The sequence below is a fragment of the Benincasa hispida genome, chromosome 12 (genome assembly GCF_009727055.1).
Source record: "Benincasa hispida cultivar B227 chromosome 12, ASM972705v1, whole genome shotgun sequence".
Classification (NCBI taxonomy): domain Eukaryota; kingdom Viridiplantae; phylum Streptophyta; class Magnoliopsida; order Cucurbitales; family Cucurbitaceae; genus Benincasa; species Benincasa hispida.
Genome location: NC_052360.1, coordinates 29,198,565 through 29,213,063, shown reverse-complemented (window position 1 = coordinate 29,213,063; position 14,499 = coordinate 29,198,565). Strand labels below are relative to the sequence as shown.

At 34.4% G+C, this 14,499-nt stretch overlaps 1 protein-coding gene across 1 annotated transcript; it reads left to right on the top strand.

Annotated features, from left to right (window-relative positions):
- Positions 1–8,609: 8,609 nt before the first annotated feature.
- LOC120067749 (G-type lectin S-receptor-like serine/threonine-protein kinase At1g34300) lies at positions 8,610–11,433 on the top strand. Its single transcript, XM_039019311.1, has one exon. It carries the CDS (start codon positions 8,908–8,910, stop codon positions 11,299–11,301), a length of 2,394 nt encoding a protein of 797 aa, XP_038875239.1. The 5' UTR covers positions 8,610–8,907; the 3' UTR covers positions 11,302–11,433.
- Positions 11,434–14,499: the final 3,066 nt, after the last annotated feature.

The window sequence follows — 14,499 nt, the reverse complement described above, 5'->3', positions numbered from 1 at the left end:
TATAAAATATAGTAAAATTTTAGAACTATTAATGATATTGATAGACACTGATAGAAGTGTATCAGTGTCTATCATTGATAGTTCTAAAATTTTGTTCTATCTTGTAAATATTTTGATTTATTTTTCTATATTTAAAAAAAAGAGTACTTCGAAATTTTTTTATAAAAATAGAGTGAATTTTTTGTCTTTATTGTGTTGCATTTATTTATTTATTTATTTTTTTTTGAAAAAACTGCAACAAAACTTAAACCGCGTCTTTACAAAAGAATTTGAATTACAACTACTCGGTCAATTAATGAATAGGGTGAATCAACATTTGGTTGTATTCTTTTACTTTTTCTGACCATTTAACATTTACATTAAGGCCACGTTTAACCCTCAGTAAAACGTAATAAATCAATGATAATGTGAAAAGTAAGTTCCATTTGATTACCTTTGTTATTGTTTACTTGTGTTATGTACCCATACTGACATGGGTCCACTTCCAAAGTTGTAATAGAAAACAAAAATTGATTGGTGAGTGAAGGGTACTCAATTCAATTGTATATGGAATTTACGTCATATCGTTAATGTTATTGTTATAATTACCATTGTTCTTACTATCCCAAAGGAAAAATAATGAATTTTGACACTTTTATTGTTACTGTTACCATTATTGTTTGATCCTTAGAGGTAAAAGTAATGGTAACGAAAATAGTATGTGTGACAAAATCCATATTTATAAGTAAATGTAATCAAAAGCAATATAACTACATTTGGAATTCTATTATGATTACATCAATTTTTATTACGAATTGATAAACGTACCTAAATTAAATCTTAATTAAGTAATACAATTGTGTACTTCAATAAAACCTTAAAAACCTATCATTTCAAAATATTACCTTGAATTATTTTCACATTTTTTCAGACTAGTATTGAAAAACCAAGTACAACTAGTCAAGGTTTGTAAAAACCCGCCATAAAATCTTTGTGTAACTAACTTTAATTAATAAGAATATACTGTTGTTAAATCTTTGTGTAACTAATTTAACTATTCTAATTATGAATAAGAATATTTTGTTTGTAAAACTCCTCCATAAAGTTTATGTAACTAACTTTAATTATTTTTATAGAAAATATTTAGTTTTATGTTAAAAACCGCCTTAAGACTATACTATTCTTAAATCCTAATTAATTATTTTTTCTAAAAAGACAAATTATTTCTCACTTTTTATTTTAAAGACATAAAATAAGAAATTATTTTCACAATAGAAAATCTGGTACATTTTATTGAGTTAAGAATTTTGGATCATTGTCTAATGTATACTTTCAATTAAAATATTATTTAGATCCTTACACTTTTTCATTTTAAATTTCTAATACCATCTTTTGTTCACATGCAATAAAGAAGCAAATAGATTTCTTAGTTCCTAGTCTTTTTCTAATATTTTTATAAAATGTCATGTCTTAGCTTTTAGTAAAAATAATGATAGCATATTAACTTTGAGAAGATGAATTAAAGAGAATGAGAGGATGATTTAAAAAAATATGCCATATGAACTCTTTTATAAAATGAGTTAAAAAATGAAAGAAGAATTAAAGAAAATGGATGCTATGTAGATTGTCTTTTTGTTTGTTGAGTCTAATCTAGTAAGGACAAAAAGTTCACCCTAGTTTTGCAAATAATTTTCGAAGTATCCTACATTGTTGCTAATATTTTGTGAAAGAAGGGGTCTTTTCAAATGTAAGAAAAAACTCAAAATATTTATATGAATAGCAAAATTTGAACTCAATCCAAAATGATTGAAGAAAAGTTCAACCCACGGTAGTGAAATACCAAAAGTATCCCTAGCCCACACGGATAATCAGCCGATTAATTACGATTAATCGGATTACCCATCAATCGGCTCGATATCCTTGCTCACGCTCGATACCCATCCTCTTCCCACGACTTCTTCTTCATAAAAGAGTACATGATAACCATCTATCATTTCTATATAGTAAATACTAATACCTATTTCTATAGTTTTTATATGGTTTGCACTCTATATATGTTTCTATATAGTAAACACTAATTTCTATTTTTATTTTAATAATGCTTATTTAATAATTTACTTGTATGTCAACTATCTATCTTAAGAATTTTATAAAAAACTTTAACATCAATACATCTGTTATTGGTACATTTGAATTAAGATAGACAATGATAGGTAAATACCAATATTTGTTTCTATAGTTCCTATATCGTCGGTACTTTATATTTCTATATTTGTTTAGTTGAGTGGATCTATTATTGATAACTTTGAATTGAGATAGACAGAGATAGAATATTATCTCAGATAGACAATGATAGACTTCAATGGTAATACTAATACCTACTCTATGTTTCTATATTTGTTTAGTTGAGTGAATCTATTATTAATAACTTTGCATTGAGGACAAAATGGTTGCAGTTAGGTCCTTTTATTAAATTTAATAAAAGGATCTAATTGCAACCATTTTGAAACTACAAAAGGTTAATGGATCAAATTGAAAGTTTAAGGGTGTGATTGTAATCAATTCCATAGTTCAGGGGCGGTTTTTGCAACTTTCCTTTCATTTCTGCCTTTTGTCCCATGAAGTTACTTCACGAGACAAACTTACAACATTATGAAAAAAAATAAGTATGTCTCGTGAAGATGAATAGATTGTCCCGTGAAATTACTTAACGAGACAAACTTACAACATTATGAAAAAATAAAAACGTCTTGTGAAGATGAATAGATTGTCCTGTGAAGTTACTTCACGAGACAAAAGATAGAAATGAACTCAACTTTATGAGAGAAAAAAAAAATACCAATAGACACTTATAGACTTCTATCAGCGTTTATTAGATATAGGCTTCTATCATTTTCTATCATGATAGATACCGATAAACTTCAATTAGTCTTTATCAACTCTATAAAAAAAGATTAAATTTTATTATTTTGTATAAATAATTTTCGTTATTTTTCTATTTTTGAAAATCAACCTTAAATAAAATAGTTGCATCACTTGAAAAAAGAAAAAACAAAACAAAACATTCTATGTTTGAAATCCACAAATTCTTTTTTAAATAGCATTATTTTCCTCAATAATCCATTTTGACAGTCTTAAAATTAATATGACTTTATATAGACTATAGCAATAGAGTTGACTTTGTTGATTAGAGTTTCCCTCAATGACAAAAGAAGTTTCATTCATCTTATTAGATGGATGACACATTTATATTTTATACTTATGATTTAACGTAAATTGTAATCTGTGTATTAAACAAATTGATATTTTCTGTTCAGAAAACAAGAAAAAATTATTACTTAAAAGGATATAAACAAATAATCTTGTCATTTTCAAGATTTTTTTTTTAAAAATAAAGTTTTTAATAATTATTGACAAAAATAGGGTTGGACCAAAAGTATTGATGAAAATGAGGTAGTGTAATCGTGGACCGATACATGATTACACCTAAATCATGGACGAGATCTACAACTTACTTTGCATCACGTGAATCTGGCACACCTGGAAGTGACCTGGTAGACTGCCACATGTATAGATATGCAATATTGACCAGGTAATTGTGGATGGGTCCACGACTATTAATGGTCTCAAGAGTAGCTCCATTAACTTCTCCCTTCACTTTCTTCCTATGACAAACTTCCTCACTTTTTGCCTCTCTCCGAGTCGTCATCTGTCGACTCCATTTGTCGTTCCCTACGTCCACCGTCCGCCGTCCACCACCGTCGTCGTTCTTCCTGCCATTGCCTATCGTAGGTAATGTTTTGTTTTATATTTTTTCAGTATATGAGATTGTGCTCCATAAATCTACTATTTTATTTAAATGAAAACTAGAGTTTTGATCTATTTTGGTGGAACAATTTGGATTGTGCTCCATAGATTTTGTATTGTGTATGATTTGAATTGTTTTATTTATTTATTTATTTTGTTTTAATATTATAAGTTGGACTGGATATTTGGGCTGTAGTTGTTTTTTTCTTTTTAATTTTAAAAGAAATATTTGAACCGTTTGAACTGGTCATAAAATAATATCAAACTTTTTGGAATGGTCATAAAATAGAGTTTGAAGTATCTTTTATATTGATGTTAGATTGGGTTGTTAGTAGTATTAACATATATTTTTTTTGTCAACTATAACAGTTGTAAAGATTTGAGTAAATATGTCGATGCGTCCTGAAGATTTAGTCATTCTTAAACATTGAAATGATGGAGACAGTGATATTGACGTAGAATTTGATGAAATATTTGAAAACGATAGAAGTGCAGAATGTGATCTTGAGTTGTACCGTCAGAGATGTTCACCCAAATATATTGGGACATTACTATTATTAATTCAACATGTGAACGAGGATCAACATTGGAGGAAAGGAGTAATATGTAGATAATTCTAGTTTAATACAAAAAGGAATGTTATTTGACACTAAAGAATATCTACAACTGGTCGTAGTAGTGGGATGCGATTGGAGGTTACAGACATGTCGGTGTAAAACTCATGGGATTTTTGAAATTACTAGACTTGAAATTAATTTGATATCATACAGGCAAGATATTTGGTCATTACCGACTGATTACTGTCGTGATGGTTAAGACATTTGGTTGACCATAAGCCTTCTTTTATGCTTCCATAGAGTTGCATCAATCAGATCGTGAGATAATTTTTTCTGCGACAAACGGTACCTTCATTGTGCTATACACTCTCAACACTATACCAGATTGATTTGAGAGGTAAGCACGATCAAGACTAACATTGAATTCACGTAGATAGATGGTACTAGTATTGAATTCATCTATCTAATAATAAGCACGATCATGAAACGATTGATTTGAATTCATCTATTGGCACGATGCCCAGTACCATTATTATTGAATTCAATAAGCACGATGTCCAGTACCATTATTATTGACGTAGAATTCAATGCTAGTCTTCATTGTGCTATACACTCTCAACACTACACCAGGAAAAATAGACTAGCATTTCATATTGGAAAAATCAAAGGACCTCACACTCCTTATTAGATAGATGAGCTATTTCTCTCATTGCCAATTGGTTTTGAGATGGAACAATAAAAAGAAATTGTGATCCAATCAAGAATGGTGACCCCAAAAGAGACACCATCACTAAGGGACTCAAACTCTTTTGGGTTTAACTCATCAATAACCATTTTATATAGTTAGGTAAACTTAAAATAAATTTATCTTCAATTTTACCTAAATTGGTTAAAATATTTTTCATTGACAAAGAGGTTAGATGTTATTGGTGAATTAAAAGAAAAAAATAGAATGATGAATTAATCTTCAATATAAAGTACATTGGAAGGTTAAAATCCTATTGGATAATTAAAAAAAAAAATCCTTCCATCTAAATAGGTTTGAATTCCACTCTTTTTAAATAGCATTATTTTTCTCAATAATCCATTTTGACACTCTGAAAACTAAACAATAGAGTTGGACTTTATTGATTAGAATTTCCCTAAATGACAAAAGAAGCTTCATCCCTCTTTATTAGAAAAAAATTAATACTATAGTAAATTGTAAATTAAATTTATGATTTAACGTAAAATTGTAGTCTTATTAAACAAATTAATACTTTCTTTCATAAAACAAGAAAAAAAATTATTACTTACAAAGATATAAACAAATAATCTTGTCATTTTCACCAACTGAAATTGAATAGTAGTGCTTATAGTTTTAAAACAATTGATTCTAAAGTGCGATTTTTCTTTTTTAACTAATGGATAAGATCAATCAAGGTGAATTTACGTTTAGTGGCTCAAGCCTCTCTCAATTTCAATGTATTTTATATTAATATAAAACAAAGTCATTTTACCTATCAAATTGACTATATGACACAATGATAGGATACTCCAAATTCTAACCTCATTTTAATAGCTAGGCTTGAATCTTTCTACATGCAATTCTTTTAAATTCTTTTCTTTTTTGTTCTAATAGATTGATTAATTTTTTTAAAAAATCATATATGCCAAGAATGTATTAAACATGCTAAGATGAAAGTTTAGAGATCTATTAGATATTTTTAAAATTCAATGATCTATAAGATACAAAATAGAAAGTTCATCAACTTAATTAATAATTAATTTTTTCTTACTCATTTTAATATTTATTTTTGAAATTTTCAAAAATGCCCTCCACTAGCCAAATTACGAAAATTATATAAAAAGTGAAAATTCGGGGTGTTAGAGTATCCATAGTGCCACCAATATAAGGTACCCAACCTTATCCATATACTATAGACTCTTAAGGCTGTATCTTGAATACTGATCCCCGTATGTCTCCACATATAGTTCAAGACTCATACAATGGTCTAGGATGTTAGTTTATTAGATTAAAGTTATTTAGGCAAGATAAATACAAGATAAACAATAACTATTTATTGTAATAAACATTAATAATATTTATTAATGATTGGTCAAATATTACATTTACTATCTACAAGTTTTAGGACATAAAACCCAACACAAATATCCTAAAAATATATTAAAAGTGTTAACCTGAATTTTTAAAGTGTTACCCGAACCCAATCCAACCTGAAAAGAATATAAAAAATTCAACCCAATCAAACTCAAAATCAAAATTAACCCAACCCAACCCTTACAATTTGGGTTGAGTAGTCCAAATTATTCGAGTGTTTGGATCATTTGAACACCCTTGACTTTAATAAAAGCAACACAAAAAGGTGATGGGGAGAGCAAAATAGAGAGAGCAAAGTATAGAACCAATTGTCTTTTGAATTGGTGTGTTGTCTATGAAATTTTACTCTCAATATGTAGTTTTAGAATGGAGTAGTCACAAGTTTAAATGACTAAAAATGTAAGGAAGGTAAGAGTCTAAAAATTATCTCTACTATATTAAAAGGGGCTATGTAAGAAGAATCTTTAAATGTCTCTTTTGCTCTTACATTTTTCATAAATTCTCATATTGCCCTTTATTGAGTGGTAGTGACTTTTCGAGTATAGTTGTCTGTTTGAAATACATTGGATGTGATTTTTTCCATTTTTAGCTTATAAAATAAATTTATATATTTAAAAATAAAAGTCATAGGTCGAATAAGTGCACTGATGTTGATGAGATGCAACTCTTCGAGATAGGATGCAATAATGCCAATTGGATACATTTGTTCGGGGTGGAGATGATTACATACATCAAATTAGTTCATTAATTCTTCCAATATAAGAGATGCACATGTAAAAGAAAAATAAAATAAATACTTGTATTTACATTCTTAAAAAATAATTCCATGAGATCTAAAGTTTAGAGAAAATACAAAAAAGAAAAATAGAAGACTAATTAAATGAAAGTAATAATTAATACGATAAAATAATGCATCATTTCATGTGATTTTACAATAAATATACAACAACATAAGAAAAAATTATTGCATTATATATATATATATTACAATACTGAAATATTAATATATTAATTCGATAATTTAATTACTATAAAAAAAATTTCTTTTTTACTAGATATAAGAATTTTCTTTTTTGAAAAATGTGATAATATGAGAACGTTAAAATAAAAATTGTTAGATTATTTAACTTTTAAAAATTGATGGTAATTAAAATAAAATTGTATAATATTTATTTATCATATGCTAAAAACTCACTATTTAAAAAAATAATTAGAACTATGAAATTTTACGTATATTGCACGTGTTGCTTGATTAGTACTTAAAAATGAGATTGGAGCGTGAAAATTTGCATGTGTACATGATAACATGAACATCGATGAATGAAATGTAATGAAGAATTTTTTTTTTCTCTTTACGTTTTTTTTTTTTTTTCTTTTCTCTTTTCTTTTCTTTGTTTTCTTTTTTCTTCTTTTTTTTTTGGGACTAATGGATTGTGATGTAATGAAGTTAAAGTGACATAATTCCATCCAACTTTTATATCCAAGTTTACAAAGAGTATTTTATTCATATTTAAATGTAATATACAGATTCGGAGTTGAATCTTCCAGATTTTGTTAAATATAATTAAGTAATATATTGTTGTTTTAATTCTACGAAATTCTTTTTATGAATATGTTAATGGCATACATATTAAGTTAGATATATTTTGTTTACTGCAATAGTTCAAACAAGTTATATTAACTAATTGACATGTGTTCTTCCTTAAAATATAGAGATTCAAATTATTACTATTGAAGACTTGATTTCTACTCCCTCGATTCATGTATTTTTTTTTTTTTTTTATGAAGTAGAAATTTGTTTCATTGGTTATGCTTATTATATCATTTCAAACTCTAGGAACTAATTAAAAATCAAGTTTAAATTTTGAAGAATATGTATGTCAAACTATAAATACTAAAATCATACTATAAATATTAGATTTGAAAACTTAGAGAGCATTTGAGACAAGGAGTTGGTTATTATTAGGTTAATATGGTTTGTATTTGTGACGTAGATTATTTTAGCTTGGGTTATACTAGTATGTGTTTGATGTGTAAATTATTTTAGTTTGAGAAAGAAATAGTAAATACTATAGCAAAGAATTAAAAAATAATGAATGTAAAATACTAAAAGGTATAATAAATAATAAATCTATAGCAAATTTGAGTTTTGAAATAGGAAAAAATTATTGTAACAAGAGGTGATTATTATGATTTTAGGATAGTTTTTGCTCTAATCACCTTAATTGCAATTCGCGAACTTGGAAGGAAGGAAGGAAAATTGAGAATTCAAACAAAATTTAAAAAAGTAGTTAGTGGTAGTGCGCGACTTTGAATTTCACACTGTTCATAGTCTAATCTCTTTTGCTTTCAAAATGGTTTGATTTGACGAAATAATGAAACATCCCCATTGACCCATTCATTCTTCCCTTCATATATTTTAAATCTCCCCATTGTTCCCGGCTACCAAAGCTCTACGGAACGATGTTTTTCGCCGCCGCCCCTCTCTCTATTCTCCTCTTCTTCTTCACTTCTCCTCCGTCTCTGGCTGCCGCTCAACCGACGGCAAACCCCCGCAATTTCTCCGCCTTCTCAATATCCCAATCCCCATGGCGGCCCACTCAGAATCTCATTCTCCTCTCCCCCAACTCCCATTTCGCCGCCGGCTTCCGCCCACTACCCAACAACTCCAATCTCTTCATCTTCTCCGTTTGGTACTTCAACATCTCAATAGACAACGTCGTGTGGTCCGCCAACCGTCTTTCTCCGGTCAACCGTTCTGCAGCTCTGGTCATCACAGCCACGGGCCAGCTCCGTCTCAATGACGGCTCCGGTCGCAACCTCTGGCCTTCCAACCATGTTTCTGCGAATCCAAACTTGACAAAATTAATCCTTCGCAACGATGGTGATTTGATTTACGGGACATGGGAGAGCTTCCGATTCCCCACCAATACTATCTTGCCTAATCAGACATTGAATGGAACCACCATCGTCTCCAACAACGGCAAATATTCGTTTGTGAACTCTGTTAATTTGACGTTTGGTACAGAGAGGTACTGGACCTCTGGAAATCCCTTCCAGACTTTCCTAATTGGAGGTCAAATCATCATAAACAATCAAATCCCAGTTACCCCTTCTGATTTTAACTCGACCCGCCTCCGGAAATTGATTGTTGACGACGATGGGAACCTCAAGATTTTCAGCTTCAACCCCAATTCTTCGCGGTGGGATGTGGTTTGGCAAGCACATGTAGAGTTGTGTCAAATCTTTGATACTTGTGGCCCAAATTCTGTCTGTATGAGTAGTGGCAGTTACAATTCCACTTACTGTGTCTGCGCTCCCGGATTCAGCCCCGATTCTCGCGGCGGAGCACGGCGAGGATGCCACCGGAAACTCAACGTATCGAACAAACCCAAGTTTCTTCAACTGGATTTTGTGAGTTTCAGAGGTGGGGCTAAACAAATCTCCCTGCAAACCCCAAATATTTCAGTCTGTCAAGCAGATTGCTTAAAGAATTCGAGCTGCGTGGGTTATACATTCAGCTTCGACGGCAGCGCCCAGTGTGTGCTTCAGCTAGACATTTTGTCAAACGGGTTGTGGTCGCCAGGGATGAAGACAGCTGCCTTCGTGAAGGTCGACAATTCTGAAACAGATCAGTCAAATTTCACCGGAATGATGTACAAACTCCAAACCACATGTCCAGTTCGCATCACCCTCCGGCCACCACCTGTAAATAAAGACAACACCACCAGAAACATATTGATAATCAGCACCATATTCGTTGCCGAACTAATTACCGGGGCAGTTTTCTTCTATGCATTCTTGAAGAGATTTATAAAATACAGAGACATGGCTCGCACGCTTGGTCTCGAATCACTTCCCGCCGGCGGCCCAAAGCGGTTCAACTACGCCGAGCTAAAAACGGCCACAAACGACTTCTCGAACTGCATCGGAAAGGGCGGATTCGGCAAAGTCTTCAAAGGGGAGCTGCCAGACAAACGCGTGGTCGCCGTCAAGTGCTTGAAAAACGTCGCCGGCGGTGACCGCGACTTTTGGGCGGAGGTCACCATCATCGCCAGGATGCACCATCTCAACTTGCTTCGATTGTGGGGATTCTGCGCAGAAAAGGGCCAGAGAATGTTAGTATACGAGCATATCCCCAATGGATCGCTCGACAAATTCCTCTTCGTGAAAGCTTCACCTTCCGATTCCGAGAAAGACGGAACAGAGACGGAAGAACAAAGCCCATCGCTGGATTGGAGCATCCGTTACCGAATCGCCATTGGAGTCGCGAGAGCAATCGCGTACTTGCACGAGGAATGCCTAGAATGGGTGTTACATCGAGACATAAAACCAGAGAACATCCTTCTTGATAACGATTTCTGCCCGAAACTATCAGATTTCGGGCTGTCGAAACTGAGGAAAAACGAGGAGACGGCGGTGAGTATGTCTCGGATCAGAGGGACGCCCGGTTACGTGGCGCCGGAGCTGGTGAAATTGGGTTCGAATTCGATCACGACGAAGGCGGATGTGTACAGTTTCGGAATGGTGCTGCTGGAGATAATCAGTGGGACGAGGAATTTCGAGATAAAGAGATCGACGGTGGAGAGCGCGGATTGGTACTTCCCAGGATGGGCGTTTGAGAAGGCGTTCGTGGAGGAGAAGATGAAGGAGATTTTAGACGTTCGGTTAAGGGATGAATACGAGAGTGGAGCTCATTTCGCCATTATTAATCGAATGGTGCAGACGGCGATGTGGTGTCTTCAAAGCCAACCGGAGAAGAGACCGTCGATGGGGAAGGTGGTGAAGATGTTGGAAGGGAAGCTTGAAATTCCTCCTCCACAAAAGCCTTCTATTTACTTCTTGTCTGAACCTTAGAAAATTATTTTCATTAACCCTTCCAAATTTTAGTTAATTTTACACCTTAAATGGGTAAAATTGTAAATTGATCATTTTCAAAGGACCTATGAAACACAAAGTTATAGCCAACCTTTAAAAGGTGGATGCCAATTGGTTTTAATTTTTAAGGAAATTTCAAAGAAAATATCGGTAACTTTTCGATTTCTATAGATAATAATTAATATTTTTGAAAAAATTATAAAAACAAACCATTCAAAAATAAATTTAAATTAATAAATAAATATTTTATGATTTTTAAACAAGTTAACATGTTTATTATGTATATTATATTTGCATTAGTGATATTTTGTTGTTTAATTATTATGTTTCATGTATTTTTCTACAATATAATAGAAATATTATATACCTTTAAATTGATATCAAACTCATGGAAACGTGAAAATATTGATAAAAGTATCGACATAAATTTAATACTATGGTTATAGCCCTAGTATTTAATTTTCGTCAACATGTCAATATTTTTTTTTTAGAATAGGTGATATTATTATACAACAACAAGGGGGATCCCATAGCCCGAGATCAAGGCATCACGACATCATAGCATCAAAGTACAAGCAAAGACAGGGTAACAAAACCCAAAACAAAGCCTACAAGATAAGATCAGAACAAAACCAATACAAAAGGAAACAAATTCGCATACCATTGGAGAGAAAGCCAGAGAAAAGAAAACAAAATCCCACAAACAAGGGACAACAGCAAAAACAAAGAACAACGGGAAGTACAACAAGAAAAACATCCGTAAACACACTATATAAGACCAAGAAGATCAACCCGCCAAGAAGAGCACGAGCACGAACCGTAGAGATCATAAGGTGAACTAGAGCTGACAATCGACCTCAGTCTATTTCCATGCAGTCGCCGATTACGTTCTTGTCAGATGTAGTATATGAAAGCACACCAGAAAACACGGAATAACTTACTATGGCACCCCCTTACCCGACCCCACTCGACAACAACCAACTCAACTCCACATCCCAACTCGCCACCCAATGCAACGAGCCCAACTGACGCAACACACCAGACCACACCTCTCTCCCAAACCCACACTCAAAAAATAAATGATCTCGCGACTCCACACTTCCCCCATACAAAAGGCACCCCCCCCCTCCGACAACACACAATCAGCTCCTCAACCAATCTCTGTACCCAACTGTCCACTCACAGCTAACCACGCACAGAAGGAGTGACGCGGAATACCACCCCCCGTCGACAAAATACCAGCCCAAGACACCCTAGGACGACGAGGACGCAAACTCTCCCATGCACTAGCGATAGAAAATCGACCCCTCGCATTCGGTACCCACACCCAATAATCTTCCCCCTTCACCCTCGGCCCCATTGCCTGAATAAGACCCAGATCTCAAGAAGCTCCCAAGACACTGTTGGTCAACTCCAACCTCCCTCACCATCCATGAATTCTGACAACCGCACCTCCAAACTACTCCCTGCATCATAAACCACCGTAGACCCATATGAATCCAAAATCGCACCCCCCGACAGCCAAGGATCCCACCAAACAAAACAAGACCGACCATCGCCAACCATCAAACAACCAAATGTTTGAATCTATCTTTATTTCGCAAGATAGCCCTCAAACACCAAGACCTCCTAACCTCACTCCGAACAGCCCACAGAGACCGCTCACGCAAAATATAAGCCTCCACCCTCGTCACCCATAATAAACCTGATTTAATTAAGAGAAGCCAGAGCAGCTTCATAATAGTAACCTGGTTCCAAAATGCCACATGCTTCACACCCAACACCCCCCTCCCGCCCAACGGCAAGCACAACTCATCCCATGCCACCTGTGCACCACCTCGACTCACTGCACTATCCTTCCATAAATAACTACGTAACAGACGATCAATCTCATGAGTTACACACGAAGGCAACACAAAGATGCTACACTAAAACACCTGAAAGGATTGTAAGACAGACTTAACAAGCTGTAACCTCCCAGCAAAGGAGAGGGACCGCGCTGCCCAGCTTCTAATACGAGCCGTAATCCTCTGAATCAAAGGAGTACAATCCTTAGCCCTCAACCGACCCGCCAATAAAGGTAAACCCAGGTACCTAACAGGCAGCGAACTAAGAGAGAAACCCATAAATACAGCTAGTTCCTCCGTCTCCCCAGACTCCACACCCGCAACAAGCATGGAACTCTTTCCAACATTTGCAACTAACCCAGACAACCCTGCAAAATCTGCTAGAACCTGCCTCACAAACTCCAAAGAATGTCTCTCAGCTACACAGAAAACCATCAAATCGTATCAGGCCCACACGCTCACATCGATCATGAAACCTAAACCACACAGGAGGATTATTCAACAACCTAGACAAGACCTCCATCACCATCATAAACGAAAAAAGAAGACAACGGATCCCCCTGTCTCAACTCTTTCCTACCAGGAAAAAAACCCTTCAAGGGAATCATTAACCATCATAGAGAACATAGGCGAAGTAACACAAACCCTCACCCAACTAACAAACTGAAGGGGTGTACCTATAGCCAGCAACACACCAAATAGAAAATCCCAATTGACCGAATCATACGTCTTTTGAAAGTCTACCTTCAACACACAACGCGGCTTTCTTATGCCCTCCTTATAGCCCCCCACAAGCTCTTGACATAATAATATGTTTTCGAAAATCGACCTACCCGGAACAAACGCAGACTGGTTACCACTGATGAAAGCAAGCAACCACAACCGTAATCTCTCAGCTAAGATCCTCGAGATACACTTATACACAATATTGCAACAAGAAATAGGATGAAACTCCTCCATACGTTCTGCTCCCCGCCTCTTTGGGATAAGAGTGATAGCAGTAGAATTAACTCCACCATTTAGGTAACAGGTCTAAAAAAAATTCAGCACAACATCACAGAAATCATCTCCAACCACATTCCAAGCAGCTCTGTAAAAATCAACCGAAAACCCATCAGGCCCAGGAGCCTTCCCAGACTTCATCGAGAATAAAGCCTTCTTAATCTCATCCTGACTCACTGGGTGACCAAGCGCCTCCACCCCCTCCTCGGACCAGCTAAAATGCACAATATCCCCAATTCGGGCAGTAAGATCCCTATACTTCACTAGCTGAGACCCTAAACAACCCCTAAAGAAATCTACTGCCACCCCTACTACCCTGTCATGCACT

Bases quoted from the DNA above. Each gene is read 5' to 3' on its own strand.
- LOC120067749 (XM_039019311.1), top strand. From the start codon at position 8,908: ATGTTTTTCGCCGCCGCCCCTCTCTCTATTCTCCTCTTCTTCTTCACT.